Raw genomic sequence first — 27,456 nt, forward strand, 5'->3', positions numbered from 1 at the left:
AATCGGACCAATCAGAGGCTTCCAGGAGGGGCGGGGGCTGTCGCCAAGGCAGCGAAGAGGCGGGAGCGTGCGGTCAGCGGAGGTACAGAGAAAAACCGCGGACGGGGGCCGGGAGAGACAGGTTTGTGTGTTGCGTGCATTCAGCAGGCGGAGCCTCGAGCGCCGAGACCCGGCTGCGTAAGGCCGGAGGCCGGAGGTGGGTGCGGATCAGCGCGGCGGGAGGCTGGAGCGGGTGCTGAGAGAGGGCTCAGGGCTTCGGCTGCCCTACCCTGCAGTGAGAATGGCTGGGGGGAACCGCACAGCGGGCGGCACCGGCGAGGGGTGCTTCCAGTTGCAGCCCTAGGCGTGGGGTCCCTTTTCCCACCCCACTCGCCTCAGGGCACCCAAGCTTTCTTTGGCGTAGATGAAGGTGGGAGGCTCATGGCGGGGAGCAGGCGTGGGTGAGTGCAGGACCGAGAGCCCGTCAGGGTCCAGCCTCGCCTTGGCAGGTCGCTGGGCGAGGGAGGCGCCCCCTAAGAAGGGGGGTGTACTCACCAGTTCCTGCAGATGCACATCGCCCCTGGCGCGGTCAAGCGAAACTAGGCCGGCCAACCCTGCTCTTCTGCAGGTCTGTTAACCCCACAAACCTTGACACTTAGAGAAAGTTCGTATCAGCTGTGGTATTGTTTTCCCTGAAGTGAGAAATCGCTGTCAGATGAGCTCTTTCTGTTTCGGAGGTAGTACTTCCACTTCCTTGTTGCACTTACTAAATGGTAACTCTGTGAATAAATGTATTATTGTTGTGATCTGTGCTGGCAAGGGGTCTTGGTTGGCAATTATTTTACAATATCCAGATTTTTTTTTTTTTTAAGATTTTATTTGTTTGTCAGAGAGCCCAAGCAGGGGAAGCTGAAGGCAGAGGAAGAGGGAGAAGCAGGCTCCCCGCTGAGCAGAGAGCTGGACACAGGGACATAGAGCTCCATCCTGGGACTCTGGGATCGTGACCTGAGCAGAAGGCAGTCGCTTAACGGACTGAGCGACCCAGGCGTCCTACAATATCCAGATGTTTTATAATAGCGAGACAGAGACAGGAGCAGGGAGAGAGGGAGAGAAAGAGGAAGGGAGAAAATATGAACATGACCCTTGAATCATTATTCTGAATTCTGGGAGATGGAACCTCTTGAGATTCTTAGTGTCCACCAAACTCTTAAATTGGATAATGTACACGTACACAATTGAATAAGTAAGTGCTCCCATCTAAGCCTTTTATTGAGGCTATTAAATCCATGGATGAATATGAACATCAAACCACCTATTATTATCTTGGCTAAAAAGGGGGGAAGGGGAAAGGAGGAGGATAAAAGCAAATATTTCTTTCTTTCTTTCTTTTTTTTTTTTTTAAGATTTTATTTATTTATTTGAGAGAGAGAGTGAGCAGGAGTAGGGGTTGGTAGGCAGAGGGATAGGGAGAAACAGGCTCTCCCCTGAGCAGGGATCGCCATGTGGGACTGGATCCCAGGACACTGGGATCATGACCTAAGCTGAAGGCATCTGCTTAACCAATTGAGCCACCCAGGTACCCCTAAATGCAAATATTTCTGATAGTCAATTCCGTCTGAAGGAGATTCTGGACTTTCTCTAAAGAATTGGGAAAAAAAAAGTGCTGAAACAGTTGCTTTAAGGAATTTATTAAAAGTACTATGGTTAAAAAAATAGCATGGTTAATAGATTTGGATCTGATATGCAAATATTTCTGATAGTTTTGTTTGAAGGAGATTCCGGACTTGTCCTGTAAGAATTGAAAGAATTGGGCGCCTGGGTGGCTCAGTGGGTTAAGCCGCTGCCTTCGGCTCAGGTCATGATCTCAGGGTCCTGGGATCGAGTCCCGCATCGGGCTCTCTGCTCAGCAGGGAGCCTGCTTCCTCCTCTCTCTCTCTGCCTGCCTCTCTGCCTACTTGTAATCTCTCTCTGTCAAATAAATAAATAAATCTTTAAAAAAAAAAAAAAGAATTGAAAGAATTCAGGAGACATTTGCTTTAAGGAATTTGTTAAAAATAGTATGACTAGAGGTATAATAGATCTGGATCCTATAACCTGTAGCTCCTTTAATGATTTATTTAAAATTTTGTTTCTTACGGCCTTCCCTGGTGAATTCTGTTGAATAGTCAGGCTATCCAGATTCTTGCATCTTGTCCCTTATAGAAATTACCTCAGGATTCAACTTCATTGAAGCTGAATGCGGGTTCTTGTTTCATAAAACTCGACCAGCAAGTTCAACAAATGCTGAACAAACAAATGTCTCAACAAATGTTCCTCAGTAAATAGGGCCCCCAAATTAAAAAAATGGATATTTAGAATGAGAAATCTCCAATACTATTACTCTTGTGATTGGGGTAGACATGGAAACTACTGTTTCTCATCTAGTTCTCTAAACTTTCCATGATCCAGTCTAACTTTCTAGTGAAAAATTCATTTCTGCCTCCTGGTGGTTACTAGTGCTGTTCTCTTCCAGCAATCTTAATATACCCACCTTGCCATGGCCGATGTCCCTGCTCTGTTCACCTTAATCTGCCGATCGGTGCTTACTGTTCAACTTTTGCCAAACTGGTCTGTGCCCTGTAAATACCCATTGAAATGAAATGCACAATGAAAACAATGAAGGTAGCTTTCAAACCTCTAGTTGTTCATCATGGTTGCTAATATAGACTACAATAACATGATCAGTACCAGTGTCTTTTTGTTTGGAGTTATGTTGTGTATCTCTATAGATAAATCCAATTAATTTTTAAATTTAGAATAACATTTAAGTTGCTTTCCACTTTCTAAGGCCTTTTTGATAATGAGCAAAATACGCTTTTAAGTATTGGGTAGCTGGAGGAATCAAGCATAGGATTTTAAAGTGCATTTAAAGTAATCCTTAAGTAGATAAACTTTTAAGTATTGTGAGTAATTGAGTTGACTGAATTTGGGATGATAGATGATTAACTTTTTCTAAGTATCTGAAGGTCTGGGAAGGGGAAATTTGTTGTTTTTATGTTGGATATGCTTATAGACTTAAAAAACAGGCTCCTAACATTTCAAATGACTTATTTAAGGAAAAAAGCTCAATCACTTATTGATTTTCAATCCAAAGTTAAAAAAACAAACATAAAATGGTGAAAATTATTCTTGATTAGAATTTGATGGCCAGATTCCAATCCTGTCTCTGTCAAATAGTTTTGGCCACGTCAGTTAGCTTCCTTATGCTTTATAACCTTTTGTAAAAGTTGGGTCTGAACCAAACCTTACCTCTGAGATCATTTCTGGTCCCAGAATTCTGTGTTAAAAATTTTAAAGCAACCTTGTGGAAAATGAGATAGCGGTTGCATGCTTTTGTTTTTGGCAGAGCTTTTTAAAATATTTTTTCAAAAAAATTTTTTTTTAATTTGGCAGAGCTTTTTGGCATATTGTGTTTTAGTTATCCAAAGTACAGTACATATGCATAATTGAAACATTGTAATTTTACTAAATTTGTTTATTGAGTGATACAGATGAGAAATAGTATCTGCTTTCATTAAGTAAGCCTATTACCAAGGGTACTGTAACCAAATAAGATTGGGGGGGAGGCAATATGATGGTGTTTTTTTCTACAGATATGAGCCTCAGAGACATTAATATCTATACTAATGTCTTGATACATGGAAGGGTTGGAGTCCAGCTAAGCTGGTTATACATTTAATGCTTTTACTTTATTATTATTATTTTATTTATTTATTTTTAAAGATTTTATTTATTTATTTGACAGAGAGAGATCACAAATAGGCAGAGAGGCAGGCAGAGAGAGAGAGAGGAGGAAGCAGGCTCTCTGCTCAGCAGGGAGCCTGATGCGGGACTCGATCTCAGGCCCCTGAGATCATGACCTGAGCTGAAGGCAGCGGCGTAACCCACTGAGCCACCCAGGCGCCCAAATGCTTTTACTTTAAATCTCGCTTTCCTGTGGATGCTTATTTAAAAAAAATTTTTTTTTTAATTAAGTGATCCATCTGTGCTCTAGGTGGGGCTCGAACTCACAACCCCAAGATAAAGAGTTGCATGCTCTACCGACTAAGCCAGCCAGGCACCCCAGTATCTATACTAATGTCTCAATACTCAGAAGGGTTGGAGTCCTGCTCAGCTGCTCATCCATCTAACACTTTACTTTGAATCTTGCTTTCCTGTAGATTCTCATTTTTAAAGGGAAAAATGGAGTTGGGTATCAGGGTTCCGGTCTCTCTCATCACTGCTGCCATTGAGAAACTCAGAAGCCGTTTATTTTTCTCCACCTCACTCCCTTTCCCTGTTAGAATTAAGACATTGACAGCAAGAGGAAGCAACCAAGGTTTCCTGGCTAAGGGCAGTGCCTTGGAGAGAGAAACCTGGGATTCTTATTTTAATCCCAGGGAGGAAGAGATTGTATTCCTCTTTTGTTGGTTGTATTCTTTTCATTGGCCTGCAGCTGCTTCAGGACTTTGGCTATGGCAATGCTCAGGGGAGAGCTCTAATGCAGCCTTTCCAAAAATGACATTTAAAGGTTGTATATCAAACTGGTGTATTGCTTTTTAGGTTCTATAACTTTGTGTGTTTACAGAACAGATTTTTATTACTTTATATAGCTGTTTCATTTCAAGACATGAAGGACTTTAATATTTACTGAGCATTTCTGATTGCCATGCACTGTGCTAATTACCATATATTCATCCTTACTTTCAGCCAATCAAAAACTTAGGAAGAAGTATTAGTTCAGTTTATAGGTAGGAAAATTGAGAACCAGAAAGGCAAACAGCTTGCCAGTAAATGGGAATGATAAGGATTCAATCTGTTGTTTATTTTTGACTATGCTATGTTAATAAAAGTCAACATGCCTTTTTGACATACAATGTGTATGATCACTCTCCTGCTTAGATGATTTTATTTTTAATATACCATAAAAAGAAATATATGTGTTTTTAAAATCTGAAGATATTTTATTTGCTTATTTTCCTTGTAAACTGCTTAGAAATAATTCCTTTTGTTCACCAGTGAGTTTGCACATGAGTCAACTGCCTTGTATTTGACAATTGGATTTCAAAAAAGAAAATCTGAGCTATTTTGCTTTATTACTGATCTCTGTGACTAAGACTCAGGCCAAGATTAATTTTTTAAAGTGATGGTAAGAGTAAAGAAAGATTCTAGTTAAGGATTTTAAGAGAAATTTCAGTTAAGGATCTAATGAGAAAACTTACCCTCTATCTTGAAGTCTCGTTGCTGAGGAAAATAAGCTTTTAGTCTGAATTCTTATTTACAAGGGGAGTGATACAGTAAAGCCAGCATCATAACCCAAAATCTTTGTTTATTGTGGTCTTTGATTCTGTTTAATATTTCTCTCTTCCCTCTCCACTGGATTTTGATATAATTTAGTCTCCTTCCACATAATAAAAATTTGGTACTTTTACTATTTACAGGATGTGATATATATATATATATATATATATATATATATATATATATACACACACACACACACATATATACTATCATATGCTGTTACCACTATAATAAGGCCAAAATTTATGTTTATGTTAATCTGTTTTTATCTCATTTTTTTTATATTTAGAACTTGCTGAGTCAGATTTTAGTGAAAAAGCATTGACCTAGGAGTCAAGACCCACCTCTTCACTAATTTGATATTGTGCAAGTCGTCTTACTTCTCTGCATCTCAGTTGCCTGATCTGTAAAAAAGGAGATAAAAATTCTTTACCTATCTGAAGGTAAGTGATCAGTTAAGAAAGCAAAAAATAAATACAGATGTAATGGTGGCTTAAACATACAATGTTTATTTTCCCATTACCCATCTTTTTTTTTAAAAGATTTTATTTATTTATTTGATAATGAGAGAGAAAGTGGGGAAGAGAGGAGAGGGGCAGAAGGGGAAGCAGACTCCCCACCGAGCAGGGAGCCCACTGTGGGGCTCAGTCCTGGGACTCTAGGATCATGACCTGAGCTGAAGGCAGAGGCTTGGCCAACTAAGCCACCCAGGTGTCCCTCATGTCAAATAATTCTTGAATTATGTTGTCTGGGTCAGGTATAGTAGCTTCATAAAGTTATCAGGGACCTCAACTTTCCCCAGTTCTTTGATCTGCCATCTTTAAGGTTTGGCACTGGTCCTTGTAGTCCAAGATAGCTGCCAGAATTCTAATCATCACAGCCAGGTTCCAGGCAGGAAGGCAAAGACAAAGATGCTTCCTTTTCCTTTAAAGAGACTTCCCAAACCAAAACTCAGGTTACCAGGGAACTAGGGAAATGTAGCTGGATGCTGAGCTACCCTGAATAAAACTGGGCTTTTGTTGCTGAGGAGGAAGGGAAGATCTCGATATTAACAGGCAAATAGGAGTCTCTGCCATACTCTTTTTCTCTTTCATCTCTGAGATCTGTAAGCTATGATAGCCACTCATAGAAACTTCAGTAATTGCCACAGAAGAGCTTTGTCTGATCATTGTCTTCAAAATGAATAACTTTAATAAATTGTGTTTATTTTTTTACTTTTATCCTGTGATTCAGTATAGAAGCTTTCCTGTCTTATTGAGAATTTGTTCTGGTTTTTACTTTTATTTTTATTATTGAAATATAACTGAAAATTTTATTAGTTGCAAGTATATAATGTATCGATTGATCAGTTGTACACATTACCCAGTGCTCACTCCAATAAGTGTACTTACTATTACCATACAAAGTTATTACACTGTTACTGACTATATTCCCTGTGCTGCAGTTTTCATCACTATGACTATTTATTTTACAACTAGAAGTTTGTATCTCCTAATTTCTTTCACCTATTTTACCCATCCTTCCACTTCCGTTCCATTTGGCAACCACTAGTTTGTTCTCTGGGTTTATGGATCTGTTTTTGTTTGTGTTTTAGATTCCACATATAAGTGGAATCGTACAGGATATGACTTTCTTCACCTGATTTATTTCACTTAGCATAATACCCTTTAGGTACATCCATGTTGTTGGAAATAATAAGATTTTGTTCTTTTTTATGGCTGAGTAATATTCCAGGATATATATACCACATTTCCTTTATCCATTCACCTATTAATGGACACTGAGGGTGTCTTCACTGTTGTAAGTAATGCCGCAATAAACAGATTAGTGTTTTTATTTTCTTTGAGTAAATACCCAGCAATGGAAGTACTGGGTCATGTGGTATTTCATTTTTAATTTTTTAAATTTAATATTTTGAAGAAACATCATGCTGTTTTTTTAGCGATTGTACCAATTTACATTCCCGCCAACAGTGCACAAGAGATCCATTTTCTCTAAATTTTGGTCAGCACTTGTTGTTTCTTAACTTACTGATACTAGCTATTCTGACAGGTGTGAGGCAGTATCTCAGTATGGTTTTGATTTGTATTTCCCTGGTGATGAATGATGTTGAGCATCTTTTCAGTTGTCTGTTGGCCATCTGTCTGTCTTCTTTGGAAAAACATCTGTTCAAGTCCTGTGCCCTTTTTAAAATCAGATTTATTTTTTTACTCTCAAGTTTTATGAATTCTTTATATATTTTGGTATTAACTTATTAGATACATGATTTGCAAATATCTTCTTCCATTCAGTAAATTGCCTTTTTATTTTGTTGATGGATTCCTTTATTGTGCAAGAGCTTTTTAATTTGATGTAGTACAAATAATTTACTTTTGCTTTTGTTTCCCTTGACAAAGGAGACATATCTAGAAAAATACTGCTATGGGTGATGTCAAAGAGAAGTGTGCCTGTTTTTTTTTTTTTTTCCCTAGGAATTTTTATGGTTTTAGATTTCCCATGTAGATCTTTAAAGCTTTTTTTTTTTTTTTAAAGATTTTTATTTATTTGTTAGAGAGAGAGAGAGAGAGATACAGAGTGCAAGCACAGGCAGACAGAGTGGCTGGCTGGAGGCAGAGGGAGAAGCAGGCTCCCTGCTGAGCAAGGAGCCCGATGTGGGACCGTGGGATCATGACCTGAGCCGAAGGCAGCTGCTTAACCAACTGAGCCACCCAGGCGTCCCATAGATTTCCCATGTAGATCTTTAATCCATTTGGAATTTATTTTGTCTGTGCCATAAGAAAATGTTCTAGTTTCATTCACTTGCATGTAGCTGTCCAGTTTTACCAAAGCCATGAGGAGACTATCTTTTCCCCTATTGTATATTCATGTCTCCTTTGTAGCAGATTAGGTGGGGTTTTTTTTTTTGTTTGTTTTTTTGTTTGTTTGTTTTTGTTTGTTTGTTTGTTTTTTTAAGAGGGAGAGAGAGTGTGTGTGTGCAAGTAGGGGTTAGGTGCAGAGAGAGAGAATCTTTTTTTTAAAAAATATTTATTTATTTGAAAGAGAGAGAGAGAGAGAATGCATGCATATAAGCAGGGGAGGAGAAGAAAGAGAAGGAGAGAGAGAGAGAGAGATTTCAAGCAGATTCCCCACCAAGTGGGGAGCCTGACACAGGAGTCGATTCAGGGCTTGATCTTAAAACCCTGAGATCATGTCCTGAGCCTAAACTGAGAGTTGGCTTCTCAACCACCTGAACCCACACAGGCACCCCAGGGAGAGAGAGAATCTTAAGCAGCCTCCACACTCAGCACAAGCCTGACCCAAGGTTCAGTTTCACAACCCTGAGATCATGACCTGAGCCAAATCAAGAGTTAGACACTTAATTGACTGAGACCCCAGGCACCCCTGTTGTAGATTAATTGACTGTATAAGTATGGGTTTATTTCTGGGCTCTGTATTCTTTTTTTTTTCTTCTTTTTTTAAAAGATTTTATTTGTTTGAGAGAGAGAGAGGCAGCATGAACAGCAGGAAGGGGCAGAGGGAGAGGGAGAAGCAGACTCCCTGCTGAGCAGGGAGCCCAATGAGGGGCTTGATCCCAGGACCGTGAGATAATTACCTGAGTTGAAGGCACATGCTTAACTGACTGAGCTACCCAGGCACCCCTGGGCTCTGTATTCTGTTCTGTTGAGCTCTGTGTCTGTTTTTGTGCCAATACCATACTTTTTTGATTACTATAGCTTTGTACTATAGTATAAAAATCTGGGATTGTGATACTTCCAGTTTTGTTCAAGATTTCTTTGGTGAGTGCCTGTGTGGCTCAGTTGGTTAAGCATCTGACTCTTGATTTCAGCTCAAGTCATGATCTCAGTGCCCTGTGATCAGCCCTGCATGGGGCTCTGCACTCAGTGTGGAGACTGCTTGGGATTCTCCCTCTCCTTCTACCCTTCTTCCTGCTTGTGCTCTTTCTCTATCTCTTTCTAAAATTAAAAAAAAAAAAAAAAAGATCGCTTTAGCTATTCAGGGTCTTATTTAGGTTTATACAATTTTTTTTTTTAAGATTTTATTTATTTATTTGACAGACAGAAATCACAAGTAGGCAGAGAGAGGTGGGGAGGCAGGCTCCCCACCGAGCAGAGAGCCCGATGCCATGCGATGCGGGGTTCGATCCCAGGACTCTGGGATCAAGACCTGAGCCGGAGGCAGAGGCCCTAACCCACTGAGCTACCCAGGCGCCCCATGGGTTTATACAAATTTTAACATTATGTTTCAGTTTTGTGAAAAGTACTATTGGTTTTTATTTTATTTTATTTATTTATTTTTTAAGATTTTATTTATTTATTTGACAGACAGAGATTACAAGTAGGCAGAGAGGCAGGCAGAGAGAGGAGGAAGCAGGCTCCCCGCTGAGCAGAGAGCCTGACGCAGGGCTCGATTCCAGGACCCTGGGATCACGACCCCAGCCGAAGGCAGATGCCTCAACCCACTGAGCCACCCAGGCGCCTCTGCTATTGGTATTTTTTTTTTTTTTTTTTTTTTTTTTTTGCTATTGGTATTTTAATATAGATTGCATTGAATCTGTAAATTGCTTTGAATAGTATGGACATTTTAACAATATTAATTCTTCCAATCCGTAAGCATGGTATATCTTTTCATTTGTGTTGTCTTCAGTTTCCTTCATCGATATCTTCTTACAGTTTTCAGAGTTCCAGTTTACTACCTTAGTTAAATATATTTCTAGGTATTTTATTCTTTTTAATGCAGCTGTAATTTTTTTTTTAATTTCTCTCTCTGCTACTTTATTCTTAGTGTATGGGAACAACAGATTCCTGTATATTAATTTTGTATCCTGCAGCTTTACTGAATCCATTAATTAGTTATACTAGTTTTTTGGTGGAGTCTTTAAAGTTTTCTATATATAGTGCCATGTTACCTGCAAATAGAGAGTTTTACTTCTTCTTTACCAATTTGGATGTCTTTGTTTCTTTTTTTTGTCTGATTGCTTTGCTTAGGACTTCTACTACTTTGTTGACTAAAAGTAGCAAGAGTGAACATCCTTTGTCTTGTTACTGATCTTAGAGGAAAAGCTTTCAGTTTTTCACCATTGAGTATGATGTTAGCTGAGGCTTGTTATATATGGCCTTTATTATATGAGGTATATTCCCCCTAAACCCATTGAAATTTTTTACATGAATGGATGTTGAATTTTGTCAAATGCTTGTTTTTTTTTTTGTATTTATTGAGATGATTGTATGGTTTTTATCCTTCATTTTTTCTTAATATGGTATATTGTGTTGATTGATTTGCATATAGTAAACCATCCTTGTATCCCTGGAATAAACCCCATTTGGTAGTGGCGAATGGTCCTTTAAATGTGTTGTTGAATTTGATTTGCTAATATTTGTTGAGAATTTTTGCATCTATGTTCATTAGGAATATTGGTCTGTAGTTTTCTTTTTTTGGAGTATGTTTGTCTGGCTTTGGTATCAGGGTAATGCTAGTCTAATAGAATGAATTTCAAAGTTTTCCTTCCTCTTTTATTTTGTTTTTTTTTTTTTTACTTGTTACTTTTTAAAAAAAAAGATTTATTTATTTATTTACCTTAGAGAAAGCGAACAGTGGGCGTGGGAGAGGGATAGAGAGAATCTCAAGCAGACTCCCCACTGAGTGCAGAGCCCAACATGGGGCTTAATCTCACAACCCTGAAATCAAGAGTTGGACGCTTAACCAACTGAACCACCCAGGCCCCTGCTTCCTCTTCTATTTTTTAAGAATAGGTATTAACTCTTTAAATGTTTGTTGAATTTATCTGTGAAACTTTCTCATCCTGGACTTTTTTTGTTGGGAATTCTTTGATTCAACTTCTAGTTCTAGTTACTAATAATCGGTCTGTTCAGTTTTTTTTTTTTTTTTATTAAAAGATTTTATTTATTTATTTGACAGAGAGAGATCACAAGTAGGCAGAGAGGCAGGCAGAGAGAGAGAGGAGGAAGCAGGCTCCCTGCTGAGCAGAGAGCCCGATGTGGGACTCGATCCCAGGACCCTGAGATCATGACCTGAGCTGAAGGCAGCGGCTTAACCCACTGAGCCACCCAGGCGCCCCTCAGGTTTTTTTTTTTTTTTTTTTTAAGATTCGTTTATTTATTTGAGAGAGAGAGAGAAAGTGTGCGAGTGTGTGTGTGTGTGTGTGTGTATGCATGAGTGGGAGGAGGGGCAGAGGGAAATGGAGAGAATCCCCTTGTGGAGCATGGAGCCCAATGTGGGGATCCATCCTAGGCTCCTGAGATCAGACCTGAGCCAAAATCAAGAGTTGAATGCTTAACTGACTGAGCCACCCAGGCACCCTGGTCTGTTCAGATTTTTTATTGCTTCCTGATTCAGTTTTGGAAGACTATGTTTCTAGGACTTTATCCATTTCTTCTAGGTTGTCCAGTTTGTTGGCATATAATTTTTCATCTAGTCTTATAATCTTTTATATTACTGTTGTGTTGCTTATTACTTCTCTTCTTTCAATTTTTATCTCATTTATTTGAGTCCTGCCTCTTTTCCCTCCCTCCCCCTCTCTTTCTCTCTCTCTCCCTTTCTTTCTTCCTTCCTCCTTTCTTTTCCTTTTCTTTCCTCCCTCCCTCCCTCCTTTCTTCTTTCTTTCGGTTTATTAATTTGTTAATCTCACCCCCAATCCTTGTGGTGTCTATTTCATTTATTTCTGCTCTGATTTTTATTATTTCCTTCCTTCTACTAACTTTGGGCTTTGCTTTTCTTTTTCTAATTCGTTTAGGAGTCTGGTTAGTATTTAAAATTTCTCATAAGATGGGGCGCCTGGGTGGCTCAGTGGGTTAAAGCCTCTGCCTTCAGCTCAGGTCATGATCCCAGGGTCCTGGGATCGAGCCCCGCATCGGGCTCTCTGCTCAGCGGGGAGCCTGCTTCCTCCTCTCTCTCTGCCTGCCTCTCTGCCTAGTTGTGATTTCTCTCTGTCAAATAAATAAAATATTAAAAAAAAAAAATTTCTCATAAGCTTATGAGAATTTCTGTTTCTTCTACAATTTATGGATGTGTTAAAAAGAGCTAACCTTGGGGCACCTGGGTGGCTCAGTGGGTTAAAGCCTCTGCCTTTGGCTCAGGTCGTGATCCCAGGGTCCTGGGATCGAGCCCCAGCATTGGGGCTCTCTGCTCAGCAGGGAGTCTGCTTCCTCCTCTCCTCTCTGCCTGCCTCTCTGCCTACTTGTGATCTCTGCCTGTCAAATAAATAAATAAAATCTTTAAAAAAAAAAAAAGAGCTAACATTAATTGAGCCATTTGCCTTATCCAAGGTTCTAAAAAGACAGAGCTAAGTTATCCTAATGGTATCATCAAGAAATAAATTTATGTTCAAAGTATAATCCATTTCAAGGTATATTTAATTTCAATATTGTCACATGAGTCACACTTTTGCCGTTTTTTTTTTTTTTAAGATTTTATTTCTTTATTTGACAGAGAGAGATCACAGGTAGGCAGAGAGGCAGGCAGAGAGAGAGGGGAAAGCAGGCTCCCTACCGAGCAAAGAGCCTGATTCAGGGCTTGATCCCAGGACCCTGAGATCATGACCTGAGCTGAAGTCAGAGGCTTAACCCACTGAGTCACCCAAGCGCCCCGGATCCAACAGTTCTATGTATTACTCAGTGTTGGTCAGTGTAAGTGTACTCTTAATCCTCTTCACCTATTTTACCCATCTTCCCACCCACCTCCCCTCTGGCAACCACCATTTTATTCTCTATAGTGAAAGATCTTTTGGGGTTTGTCTCTTTTTTCTTTGTTTCTTTGCTTTGTTTCTTAAATTCCACATATGGTGGAATCATACAGGTATTTGTCTTTCTTTGGGTGACTTATTTCACTTAGCATTATACCCTCTACGTCTATCCATGTTGTTGCAAATGGCAAGATTTCATTCTTTCTATGGCTGAATAATATTCCATTCTGTGTATATTCCATGGTGTATATATCTCACATTTTTATCCATTCATCCATGGATGAACAGCTGGGTGGCTTCCATATCTTAGCTGTTATAAATAATACTGCAGTAAACATAAGGGTACATGCATTTTTTTTGAATTAGTGTTTTCATGTTCTCTGGATAGATACCCAGCAGTGGAATTACAGGATCATATGGTAATTCTGTTTTTAATTTTTTTGAGAAACCACTATACTGTTATCCACAGGGCCTATACCAGCTTGTATTCCCACCAACAGAGCATGGGGGTTCCTTTTTCTACACATCCTTGCCAACACATGTTATTCCTTTGTTTTTTATTTTAGCCAATCTGACAGACATGAGGTGATATCTCATTGTTTTGATTTGCATTTCCCTGATGATCAGTGATATCGAGCATCTTTTCATGTGTTTGTTGGCCATTTCTATATCTTCTTTGGAAAAATATCTGCTGAGGTCCTCTGCCTATTTTTTAATTGGGTGATGATGATGATGATGATGATTTTGGTCTTTTTATATTGTGGGTATTAATTCCTCATTGGATATGTCATTTGCAAATACCTTCTCCCATTCAATAGATTCTCCTTTTATTTTGTTGATGGGTTCCTTCCCTCTGTGACAGCATTTTACATTGGTATAGTCCCTGGTAGGTCCCCAATAATGGGTCCGTAATTAAAGGAGCAAGACTGATACAAAGCGAAGGTCAAGCAAAGCTTTATTTCATGCCAAGCATCAAGAATCAAACTGAATGTTCGGGGCTGCGCCTCTTACAGAGAGGGCGGACCCACTCTGCTTCACAGACTAGCTTTTAAGGGCAAAGGCCATGCGGTTGGGCCTGGCCACGCACAGGTGGCCAATGAAATTGTAACACACAGAGAAAGCTGCACAGTCAGGCTAAGTGAACAATTGAATTACAATTTGCCCTAGTAGATATTTGAACCAGCCTATCACCTTGGTCAGAATTGGCACCCAAAAGGTGCCCAAAGTTCAGGGCCCATACTCCTTGGTAACTAGGGAGACAGTAGGCATGATTTACTGATTGGATGTCTCCACCTGACCCAACTCATCCCTGCATTCAGGCTGTTATCTCCACCTGACTGGACCTACCCTTGTATTGGGGCTTTGTTACCTGGGACTGGTTTCCTGGACTTGCTTTTAAGTAAATTTCCCTGGGGGGTGGGCAGGGTAAATTTAAGTTTTACTGCATACACAACAAAATAGCAGTTCAACCGGGGTGGGGCCACTCTGGCTGAATAGGCCCTTACAGTCCCAAAGGTTTATTTTTGCTTTTGTTTCTGTTGCCCGAGGAGACATATTTAGGAAGATGTTTTTATAACTGATGTCAAAGAGATTACGGCTTTTGTTTTCTTCTAGAAATTTTATGCTCTTCAATTTTTAGCTCTTCAATCCAAAGGTTCCCTTTTCTCTGCATCCTCACCAACACCTGTTATTTCTTGTGTTGTTAATTTTAGCCATCCTGACAATGAGATGGCACTGATTTGTATTTCCCTGATGCCGAATGATGTTGAGCATCTTTTCATGTGTCTATTAGTCATCTGGATGTCTTTCGGAAACTGTCTGTTCATGTCTTCTGCCCATTTCTTAACTGGATTATTTGTTTTTTGGGTGTTGAGTTTGATAAATTGTTTGTAGATTTTGGATACTAACCCTTTTATCAGATATGTTTTTTTTTCCTTTATCAGATATGTTGTTTGCAAATATCGTCTCCCAGTTCATAGGCTGCCTTTTAGTTTTGTTGATTGTTTCCTTTGCTGTGCTTTTTTTTTCCCTTTGCTTTTTATCTTGATGAAGTCCCAGTAGTTTGTTTTTACTTTTGTTTCCCTTGCGTGTGGTGATTGTCTAGTAAGAAGTTGCCATGGCTAGGTCAGAGATTTCTGCTTGTGTTCTCTAGGATTTTAATGGCTTCCTGTCTCACATTTAGGTCTTTCAGCCATTTTGAATTTATTTTTGTGTATGGTATAAGAAGGGGTCCCATTTCATTCTTCTGTGTATTGCTGTCCAGTTTTCCCAACACCATTTGTCTTTTTTCCATTGGGTAGTCTCTCCTGCTTTGTCGAAGATTTGTTGACCATGTAGTTGTGAGTCCATTTCTGGTTTCTCTATTCTGTTCCATTGATTTATGTGTTTGTTTTTGTGCCCTTACCATTCTCTCTTGATGACTACAGCTTTGTAATGTAACTTGAAATTTGGAATCCTGATGCCTCAGGTTTTGTTTTCCTTTTTCAGAATTGCTTTGGCTGTTCAGGGTCTTTTGTGGTTCCACACAAATTTTAAGTTTGTTCGTTCTAGCTCTGTGAAAATGTTAGTGGTATTTTGATGGGGATTGCATTAATTGTGTAGATTGCTTTGGGTAATATCAAATTGCAATTGTGTATTTGATATGCTACCTTCTACAGTAGATTGGGAGGCCAACAACCTTAGGGGCCATGTCTTGTTTTTACTTTTGTATCCAACATATCTGGTACATAGAAGATACTTCATAAATAGCTGTTAAATTAATAAATGGAATAAAAACAATAGATTGAAGAAAATATGCTTCAGATTAAAATAAGAGTAAAAGAGGAGTGTTGAAAGAGGGAGAAAAAGGTAGATAAAGGAGGAATAAACAAGAAGAAACAAGCTACTCTCAGTTTTCTGTACTCTTCACCCCTCTTACCCATGTGACTATTTTTTTTTTAACTATTAACAGCATATCTGTCTCTGCAATCAAATAGGAAATTATCTGACACACTTGTGCGTGTGCATGCACATACACACACACACTCAACAACCCCCCTCCTCCACCCAAGTAAACTTAATTCGGATAACTACTGGTGTGAATCAATAGTTAAAAAAATCTACCTCCAGGGTTGCCTGGGTGGCTCAGTCGTTGGGTGTCTGCCTTCTGCTGGGGTCATGATCCCAGGGTCCTGGGATCAAGCCCTGCAGGAAGCCTGCTTCTCCCTCTCCCACTCCCCCTGCTTGTGTTCCCTCTGTTGCTGTCTCTCTATGTCGAATAAATAAATAAATAAATAAATCTTTAAAAAAAAAAAATCCACCTCTGTGTGAATGGGAATTTTGGTTTTTTTTAGAGACTGGAGAAGAGAGATAAATTCCTTTTAGGACTTGGAAATTTAGGGAAACTATTTTTTATCTACTGAGTGATAGAAGAGGTTTCAGAACTGTGCTTTGTATTTTTGCCTGAGGCTCTGACGCCCTTGGGTGCAGTGCTTTCCATGCAGTCTTGAGATCACCACTGGATTCAGAATTTTAGATCATTTGACTTAAAGCATAAAATTAACTATCCTGATTAGATCAGCCTACTGTTTCAGCATGGCTCCACCCAGGATCTTCTTTGAATCTCTTTTCTTCTTATGGAAGAAGGAGGTGATAAAGGAAGCCATTCTTACCACATATTGAAAGAAAAGTAGGTTAGCTTCCCCATCTTCCCATTGCCAGCTCCTTATACTTGTCTCTCCTTATTTTGTATGGATGTTTGCATACAATCGGGTTTATGAAAATCTGTATACATTTATCTGACATTTGACACTGTCTTGCTACTTAAAGACATTTTTGTGTCAATACTTTTCACCTTGATGTATGAGAACATCTTCCACTTCTTTTGTTATGATAACAGTTAATATTCTTGAGCCCGTATTAAGAAGTAAATGCTTTAACAGGAAAAAAAAAAAAAAGACGAACAGACTCTTAAATGTAGAGAACAAACTAGTGGTTACCAGAGGGGAGGTGGGAGGGTGGGGTGAAATGGGGAAAGAGGATTAAAAGTACACTTATCATGATGAGCACTGAGTAATACTGAGAAGCGTTGAATCACTATATTCTATCAAAACTAATATAACATGGTATGTTAATTATACTGGCTTAAAAAATAATTTTTAAAAAAGAAGTAAATGTTTTAATTAACTTTATGCTTCAGTAAGTTGTCTTAATTACTTCTGGAATAAATACTAAAAGATTAGAAATTATTAGAAGGAAAAAAGTATTTTTTAAATCTTCCACTAATAAAAAACAAACAAAAAAATGGCAAGAAAGGAGAAGAAATAAATATTAAAGGGGCAGAATAAATAGAAAATCTGAAAGAAGTTGGTAAATTTAAGACCCAAGATTAAGGGACGCCTGGGTGGTTCAGTGGGTTAATCCTCTGCCTTTGGCTCAGGTCGTGGTCTCGGGGTTCTGGGATCGAGTCCCACATCAGGCTCTCTGCTCGGCAGGGAGCCTGCTTCTCCCTCTCTCTCTTCCCTCTCTCTACTTGCCTCTCTGTCTACTTGTGATCTCTCGCTCTGTCAAATAAATAAAATCTTAAAAAAAAACCCAAGATTAAAACCTTAAGACTTCATTGATATTGAGACATATTAGTATATATCATATAGAAAAAATGCTGGCAATTAAACAATGACACTATGCTTTGTCACTTACAACTTCATGTTATGTTCATGAAAGTGCATTTTTAGATTCACATAGAGAAATTTTTCCCACATCACTTTGGGCATACATAATGAAATTGGTTAAAGTATTTCTAAGACTTTTGCACATTCATAGTCTGATTCTTTTGAAACACTCTTGATTCAGACTTGTCAACATATGTGTTTTTCTGTACATTGTTCTTCTTGTGCTATGGAGACTGAGGGTGATTTTCTTCTGTGAAAATTTTCAAGCCCCTTTGCCTGGAATTTCTTCTAAGCCTCTGATTCTCATTTGGCAAGCTTTCATACCAGTGCTTTCTTGAAGGTGACAATGGAAAGTTTTCAGATATATCTTCTTTCCTTGACCACTTCTACAGTGGTTTGTTGACTGAATCACTGAGGATTGGTCTAGACATGGCATCAAGAATAATATCAGGTTGTGTTACTTTTCAAGCATCCTGTAATACAAATATGCAAATATGTGGCCTCACAGTGTATCAAAACCTAGACGAATACACTTAGCAGCTTATGGAGGGCTCTTAGACATTCAAACCAGATTTAGCCAGCCTTTCTTCAGCTCAGCCATCACCCCACTCCCACCCTTTTATGCAGACAATCACATTTTGGGAGAAATAATTTTGTAGTTTAAAATTTAATATGGCAGCAACTTTCAGCCATAAGTGTCTATGCCCAGTGTTACAGTGATAATGCTACTCTCTAACCCATTCTCAGGCTATCAGTTTTGTTAGCACCTTTAACATTGGTATATCCTTTCCAAGTATATAAAAGAGCATCAGAAGTTCGCCAGCATTTCCTATTGACTCACTCAGCTTTGTTTTTTCCTCAAATTTCATGGGAAGTTAGGTAGCTTCTGTTCAGTATGAGTAGCAGGTTTTTGACAAATTGACATTTGTCTTAACCATGCATGAATTTATCAAATCAGCCTCATATTCCATGTAATTAAAAAAAATTCTTGGAGAATTATTAGGTCCTTTTATCTTCATTTACATTGTTTGGCTACTCAAGGGTAACCTTATTGCATCTCAGTAACAAAGTAGAACAGAGTTTTTCTGCTTGTGGTGTCTTACTGTCTAAAGTCAGGTAAAGCATTTTGTTGTTCTTTACAAAAAAGCTTAAGTTGCTGTTATTCCTTTAGCATCAAATATTTGCTTCCCTAATATCAGCTGCTTCATTTCTATGTTTACACAATAACTTTGTTTTCATGTCAAATCATAATTTATTCCTTTCGAAGACATTTAAAATGGTGATTAATTTGTGAAATACCAACAATGGAAAAACTTGGAGTGAGAATAGCTATGATAATTACATGCAGAGACAGTAAAGATTATGTTGCTATTGCACTTGGTGAATTATAATTTTAATATCCCATTAAATGAAAAGCACTCTTTGATTTCTGACATGTTAAACTTAGGAAATTGTGCATTTTGGAATTGTTTAAATACATTATCAGTAATTTGATTAAATATAAGTGGAGAAAATCCTCCAGATAGAAGACAGAGATCATTAAGCTAGATTAAGTGTGTGTATCTCCATACACTAATCAAAAGGAAATGTGATGTAATGAGCACTGGGTATTATATAAGATTGATGAATCACTGAACTCTACCTCTGAAACTAATAATATACTATAGGTTAGTTCATTGAATTTAAGTTAAAAACAAAACAAAACAATGTTAAGCAGAAAAAAAAATAGAGCTTAATTTGAAATTAAAAAAAAAAAAAAAAAGAAATGAGAACTATTTTAGCTATATTACTCTCAAGTAGAGTAGACCTTAAGGCAAAATGGATAAAGAGGACTTAAATGTATAAAAGTCAGAAAATCTTAAATTTGTGTACATTTAATAATATAGCCTCAAAATTTTATTTTTTTTTATTTTTTTTTAGCCTCAAAATTTTAAATAAAATTGACAGAATTATAAGGAAAACAGATAAATGCAAAATCATATGATAAGATTCTTACTTACATTCTAGTAATGATAAATTAAGCAGACAAAAATTATTAAGACTATAAGTAGGGGCGCCTGAGTGGCTCAGTGTGTTAAAGCCTCTGCCTTTGGCTCAGTCATGATTCCAGGGTCCTGGGATCGAGCCCAACATTGGGCTCTCTGTTCAGCAGGGAGCCTGCTTCCCCCTCTCTCTCTGCCTGCCTCTCTGCCTACTTGTGATCTCTCTGTCAAATAAATAAATCTTAAATATATATATATGACTCAGTTGGTTAAATGTCTAACTTTTGATCTCAGCCCAGGTCTTGATCTCAGAGTCATGAGTTCAAGCCCAACATTGGGCTCCATGCCCACTTTAAAAAAAAAAAAAAAAGAGTATAAAAATTGGATAATTATGAAAAGCAAATGGCTAGTTTATACTTCCATACTTCTATAGGTTAATGATGGTTTATAAATTGTATTTGTTCTTTTTCTTATGTTCATATTTTTATAGTCTTAGATTTTTTGCTGTTTTTCATTACTGTTTTAAAAATTGAAATTTGATTCATGTATCATAAAATTCACACTTATAAAGTGTACAATTTTTAGTATATTGACAAGATTGTACAACCATCACCATTGTCTAATTTTAGAACATTTTTATAACCCCAAAAAGGAAAGCCATGCCCATTAAGCAGTCATTTCTCGTTTCCCCCCTCTGCCCACCAGTAGTCCTGATCAACCATTAATCTACTTATTTTCTTTATGGATTTGTTTATTCTGGACATTAGATATAAATAGAATCATATAGTATGTGTCTTTTTGCATCTGGTTATATTTGGTTCTTAATCAGTTCTGTTGTATTTGATTTGAAAAGGACAAGTTTCTCCTTGAACTCTTGGTCTTTTATCCTCTAAAATTATCAAAAATTTAAACTGCTTTTGGTTTTGAAATGGCAGTTCACAATTCATTATCTCCTTTCTGCAAAAGTAAAAATGAGTCCAGCTTGAGTGAAATACAAGTCTGGCAATCTCTAAACCTGAAATCAAGGTCCGGTAGCCAGGGTGTAAGCTTGGTCAGTGGGACCTGGTATCCAAAGAATGAAATGTTTCTGGCTTTACCTCATTTTTATTGCATGTAGATAGGAAGTTTCTTTGGTAGTTAATTTTTGTATTTCTTGTATCCCAGCACCCAGATCTTCTACTTGCTTTACAGATATAATTTTAAACTGGGTGAATAAGCAATATTTAGTTTAAAGGCATTTATAAATCATATAACTTAATCATTTCATACAGTTGGTGTGAGTGCAAACAATTTTATTAGCATTTCTTTTTTTTTTTTTTTTTTTTTAATTTGAGAAGAGCCCAAGCACAAGAGAGCAAGAGATTTGGCAGTGGGGAGGGTAGAAGGGGCAGAAGGAGAGGGACAAGCAGACTCCCTGCTGAGCAGGGAGCTTGACTCTGGGCTCCATCCCAGGACCCTGAGATCATGACCTGAGCCAAAGGCAGATGCTTAACTGACTGAACCACCCAGGTGCCCCATCATTTCTGATGTAACAGAAGAAGATCTTTAACAACAAACAAACAAACAAACAAACTGGTGATAGAATTTAAGAGCTTAAAGAATACTGAGGTCTAGTTAAATTCTCCTTTAAAAAAATTCATTATTTTTAAAAATAAGAAAACAAGTGGGGAAAGTTAGTTGACCTATGATGTCATAGCAAGTTAGTGGTGCAGCTGGAATTAGAATATAGACCTAAATTTAATTTTGCCTTACTCTTCTTAGATGTAACACCCATTTCTCTGTTCCTTGAGGATCTAAATTTACTCTTCAGATAAGTGTTCTCTTTGTCTCTCTTTGCAGAGGAGGTTGTGAATAATAGAGCAAAGAGAGGCAGTATGTTTTCAAATGTTAGCATGCATCAGAATCACCTATAGGGCTTGTTAAAACAGATTATGTCTCCCCTCCCCGAATCTCCAATTTAGAAGTCTGGAGGAAGCCTTGATAATGTGCATTTCTAACTAACTCCCAGGTGATGCTGCTGCTGCTGGTCCAGGGATCACACTTTGAGAACCACTGCTTAAAAACAGTCATAAGGGGCACCTGGGTGGCTCAGTGGGTTAAGCCTCTGCCTTTGGCTCAGGTCATAATCTCAGGGTCCTGGGATCCAGCCCCGCATCAGGCTCCCTGCTCAGTAGGGAGCCTCCTACCCCACCCCCTCTCTCTGCCTGCCTCTCTGCCTACTTGTGATCTTTCTCTCTGTCAAATAAATAAATAAAATCTTTAATAAAAAATAAAAACAGTCATAAGCTTTGGAGTCAGTCATTCCCAGGCCTAAACTTTTGGCTGTATGACTTACTCCTGTGTGAACCCAATCAGGTTTTTAAACTGATACATCTCTGTGTCCTGTACTTTATTTATTTACTTATTTATTATTTTTCAGTTTCCTGTACTTTAAATTGGTGATCATAATACTTATTTCAGAGTCATTATTTACTTAATATAAAAAAAATGTAGCATACTGTTTGGTACACTGTAAACACTCAATTGATGGTTTCTATTGTTATGTAATAAGTCTGGGTCCCAATTAAAAGTTAATGAGCCAGGGGAGCCTGGGTGGCTCAGTGGGTTAAGCCGCTGCCTTCGGCTCAGGTCGTGATCTCAGGGTCCTGGGATCGAGTCCCACGTGGGGCTTTCTGCTCAGCAGGGAGCCTGCTTCCCGCTCTCTCTCTCTCTCTGCCAGTCTCTCTACCTACCTGTGATCTCTCTCTGTCAAATAAATAAATAAAATCTTTAAAAAAAAAAAAAAGTTAATGAGCCATACATTCAGTAAATGTTTTAGAGTAGATACCCAGAGACTTTTTGTTACTTCGTCATTTTGAGATGCTGAAGTGTGTGTGGGCGCACACACACACATTCATACGCACAAACATATTCCTCTCTTGACTTGCTTTCTCATTTATGGGAAACCTGGCAGAACAGTGAGAGAAGAAGAGACAAATTGCAAAAGGGATTCCACTTCCAAGATTCAATTAACTATATTTTAATTCTATTAATCTCAGGTCTCTATTGTATATTGAAGTAAAGGTGGACAGTATTTTTGAAAAGAGCATATTTCAAAATAATCTGACAGCTGCCAACTGCTAAGATAGAACTGCTTATGAATTGCCCTTGTGTATGTTGTGTTAAGTGGTAGAAGGAGGAGAGAATAGGATGCTGGAGGTAGTATGGGTGGGAGGGGGGAATCTGCATGAAAGATTCTTCTAAACTCTGGGTTAGCCATATCCAGGGCTAGTCACAGTTCCTGAGGTGGTCTGCAGAATGAAGTTACAGAGGTGTACCTCTCAGCTGATTTTCTGCATGCACATTTATAGAAAGACTATTCAAATAATGTTAGCACTTACTCATTTTCCAATTATATGTGTACCGTGTTAGGTGCCATGGAGACTTGATTAAACTTTAGAAATTGTGTAGAAGCGGGTGCCTGGGTGGCTCTGTTGTTAAGCATCTGCCTTTGGCTCAGGTCATGATCCCAGGGTTCTAGGATCAAGCCCCACATTGGGCTTCCTGCTCAGCAGGAAGCCTACTTCTCCCTCGTCCACTTCCCCTGCTTGTGTTCCTTCTCTTGCTGTGTCTCTTTCTGTCAAATAAATAAAATCTTTTAAAAAAATGTAAAGAGATAGCTAATAAATACATGCAAATATGCCTTGCATTATTAGCTAATGAAATACAAATTGAAATCAAAATGAGACACCACTTCACATCTAGAAGGTTGGCTGTAATATAAAAGACGACAACACATGTTGGTGAGGATGTGGAGCGATTGGAAGCCTCATATATTGCTGGTGGGAATGTAAAATGGTGCTATGGAAGATAGTTTGGCAGTTCCTCAAAAACTTAAACATGGTGTCACCAAATAGACCTGGCCATTCTACTCCTTGTTATGTAACTGAAGAACTAAAAACATAGCAACTTAATAATTTGAACACAAATATTCACAGTAGCAAAAAAAGTAGAAACAACCCAAATGTCCATCAACTGATGAATTGATAAACAAAATGTGGTATATACGAATGCTATACAAAAGAATGAAGTACTGATGCATGTTATAACAAGATTGGGCTTTGAAAATACAGTGCTAAATGAAAAAAGCCAGATACAAAAGACTACATGTTATATGATTCCATATATATGAAATGTCCACAATAGGCAAATCTATACGGACTGAACGTGGATTAATGGTTGCTAGGTGTTGTGAGAATGAGGGAATGGAGAGAGAGGACTGTTAATGGGCACAGAGTTCTTTTTGGAGTGATGAAAATATTAAAAAAAAATTAGTGGTGATAATTGCATAACCTTGTGAATATACAGTTATCCTCTGAATTGTACAATTTCAAAGAATAAGCTTTGTGGCATGTGAATTATCTCTCAGAAATGAAAACCAAGGTGCGCCTGGGTGGCTCAGTGGGTTAAAGCCTCTGCCTTCAGCTCAGATCATTATCTCTGGGTCCTGGGATCGAGCCCCGCATTGGGCTCTCTGCTCAGCAGGGAGCCTGCTTCTTCCTCTCTCCCTCTCTGCCTACTTGTGATCTCTGTCTGTCAAGTAAATAAATAAAATCTTTAAAAAAAAAATGAAAACCAAAAATAAAATATACACCTGTAATGGGCATGAAGCATGAATGAGAAATACACTTTGGTTGTCATAAAAAATAATTCTGGGAAGAGGACGTGATTCATGGTAGATGTACTTTCTGTGGAGAAACAAATCATCCTTCTATTAAAGATTCATAATGCATAGTAGCCCATCACAAGTTCCGAAAGCCTTGCAATGATGAAAACTTTATTTAGCTTCATTGAGCCATCATCTCCCAAACATTTCATCCTGAAAAACCTTTACTCATGATGATCATGTGGAAGAACTGGTGCCCTAGAGGAGAAGGAATCTTGGGCTTAAGCATATGTATGGAGGAAATACCCGAAAGTTCTTTCCTTTCTTCCTTCTTTCCTTCCTTCCTTCCAACTTTTTAAAATTTAAATTCAATTAATTAACATATGATGTATTATTGGTTTCAGAGGTAGAGGTCAGTGATTCATCAGCCTTCTAGAATAGCCAGTGCTCATTACATCACGTGCCCTCCTCAGTGTCCAGCATCCAGTTATCCCATCCCTCTGCCTCCTCCCCTTCAGCAGCCCAGTACCTGGAAAGTTTCTTTATTTCTTCCCCCTAAAGATTTTATTTATTTATTTGAGAGAGAGAAAGAGAGAGAGAGAGAGCCGGGGTAGGGGGGTGTCAGAAGGAGAAGCAGAATCCCTGCTGAGCAGGGAGCCCAATGTAGGACTCTGTCCTGAGACTCCAGGACCATGACCTGAGCCGAAGGCTGTCACTTAATCAACAGAGCCACCCAGGTGCCCTACTTGGAAAGTTTCTTAAAACAGGTTCTGGACCTCACCCCAGTGATTCTGATTTCAGAGGTCTTGGGTACAGCCTTCAGAATCAAGCTCCCAGGTGATTTGATCCTTCAGGTTTGAGAACTAAACTTTGAGAAGCAGCTTTACAGCATAGACAAACCCTGTACCTTAAATGGGTGAATTTTATGGCATGTGAGTTATATCTCAAGAGAGATGCTAAAGAATTTGATATACTAGAAATAGCACTAAAATGTGAGTTCTAGTGATTTTGTAATGTGAGACCTTGCTCTGTGAGTGAATTATTTTAATTCAAATTTTCTTCACCTGTAAAACAATTCACTGCCCTATCTGCTATGTAGAGTTGTGGCAAAAACAAGGCAGTATACTCTTTTCCAAATTGTGTTTTATGGATAAAAATGTAACTTAAAAAAGTCCATGGTTATTTAAGTTTGGGAGATTCTGAGTTAAATAAGGTATATTCACACTGTTGCTCAGACCAATATTCTTGACTTGGACCCTAACATGAGTCTATGTGTATAAAATCAATTAAATATGAGATTTTTATTCATTCTATTTCTTATAGTCGATCCTTCACAGCTACTAAAGATCCATATGGAGTGGAAACTGTTTAAATAAACAAAATCTGAATAATATTGTGGGAATAGCAATACTTGTTCCTCTCTTGTTTCAAGCTTGATATTTTATTGATTTGTTTATTTGAAAAATTATTGACTGAAAAGAATTTTAGCAAATGACTACTATGATAAAATAATGTTTATTTATTTATTTTTTTAAAGATTTTATTTATTTATTTGACAGAGAGAAATCACAAGTAGATGGAGAGGCAGGCAGAGAGAGAGAGAGAGGGAAGCAGGCTCTCTGCTGAGCAGAGAGCCCGATGCAGGACTCGATCCCAGGACTCTGAGATCATGACCTGAGCCGAAGGCAGCGGCTTAACCCACTGAGCCACCCAGGCGCCCTAAAATAATGTTTATAAGGCCAAAAGTATTTTATCTAGTTGTCTCTTTTAATCAACTTATATTTATAGAGCAACTTATTTTCAAAATTAGATTGAAGCTAAATTAAATATATCTAGAAAAATTTGGCTCTCTAGTATTTTAATCGAAAAAATATAGTTTTTCCTTACTTCTCCTTTCCTTAAATTTGGGCTATTTTTAAAGCTTTTTAAAAAATTTTTATATTTTTAAATTTTTAATTTTTTAAGCTTTTGAGACCCTTATTATCATTTTTATTTTAAGCTTTTATAATTAACTAAATGTTTTCTTATACTATAAGCTGTTTAAACTTCAGAATTTTGCTTCCTGGGGCTCCTCCTGGATGGCTCAATTGGTTGGGCGTCTGCCTTCAGCTGGGGTCATGATCCTGGGGTCCTGGGATCGAGCCCCATGATGGGCTCCCTGCTCAGTGGGAAGTCTGCTTCTTTCTCTCCGTCACTCCCTCTACTTGTCCTCTCTCTCTCTCTCAGTCAAATAAATAAATAAAATCTTTTAAAAAAATAAAAAAAACAAAATTTTGTTTTCTTTTTAATTTTAATTGAAAAGCATTTCTCCCCTGATTTTCTTTAGTGATCTGTTTTAAGCATTATTTTGATAAGCTATAGTCTATATTTTAACCTCTCTAGAACAATTTTATTGTATTAAATTTCTTGAAATTAGGTATATATTATTAACATGGCATTGGGAATGTATGTATATAGTTTGAAGACATCTTTTTGGGACCTTACTATAATAATACCTTTATTTCAGATGATGTGGAGGACCATCTTACTACGATATTGTTTTCTCTTGGTTTCCTGTCTACTTACTGCCCTTGAAGCTGTGCCTATAGACATAGACAAGACAAAAGTAAAAAATACTCAACCTGTGGACAGCGCAAAGATAGAACCACCAGTAAGTGAAATGATAAAGATAATCTCGTGGGAAGAATTTTAACCAAATGTTGCTAATATTTGTTACTTGTAAAAATTGTACATTTAAGAACTATTTCTGAAATATCAGTAAAAGAATACTGGATAAGCTTATGTTGTTAATATTAGACATTGTTTATTTAATGTAGTTCATATATTAAATAATGCACAGGAGAATATTAATCATAATACATTTCCAATGGAGAGCTCACTAGCCAAGAAAACATTGTATTATATTAAAAGAAGAGACAGGTGACAGTGGAGTAAAATCAACCAACTAATATTATTAAGTCCTCATTATCTAAGCCATATAGAATATTTACCTTTATGTAAAAACTATATATTGGTTCTGATATAAAATTCCTCATTTGAAAAATACAGCCTTTTAACTTTGTCCCAGTTATCAGAGTAGATGTGTCTCAATGCCATTTTGCTAGTCTTTTTTTTTTTTTTTTTTTTAGGATTGAGATCTTTAGATGCAGGGAAGGAAAAGCTTTGAGAAACATTATTGTT

The 27,456-nt window shown here is 38.0% G+C and overlaps 1 protein-coding gene and 1 long non-coding RNA gene across 7 annotated transcripts in view; both read left to right on the top strand.

Moving 5' to 3' along the window:
- Window positions 1–27,456, top strand: part of LOC309872724 — a 639,146-nt gene that overhangs the window by 585,482 nt on the left and 26,208 nt on the right. The gene's annotated exons all lie outside the window — the stretch shown is intronic.
- The window catches only part of NUCB2 (nucleobindin 2), a 49,785-nt gene continuing 22,361 nt past the window's right edge, over window positions 33–27,456 (top strand). The window contains exons 1-4 of one of the 6 annotated variants that reach the window (XM_082747314.1): window positions 59–196; window positions 2,492–2,640; window positions 5,591–5,744; window positions 26,783–26,926. In XM_082747314.1, coding sequence (XP_082603440.1) covers window positions 26,783–26,926 — 144 coding nt within the window. In that variant the 5' untranslated portion in view covers window positions 59–196; window positions 2,492–2,640; window positions 5,591–5,744. Of the gene's footprint in view, window positions 717–2,491; window positions 2,641–5,590; window positions 5,745–26,782; window positions 26,927–27,456 lie in introns of all 6 variants that reach the window. The other 5 variants (XM_082747316.1, XM_082747317.1, XM_082747318.1 and 2 more) reach the window with 5 other exon arrangements.

This window comes from Mustela nivalis (genome assembly GCF_964662115.1).
Source record: "Mustela nivalis genome assembly, chromosome: 9".
Lineage (NCBI taxonomy): Eukaryota > Metazoa > Chordata > Mammalia > Carnivora > Mustelidae > Mustela > Mustela nivalis.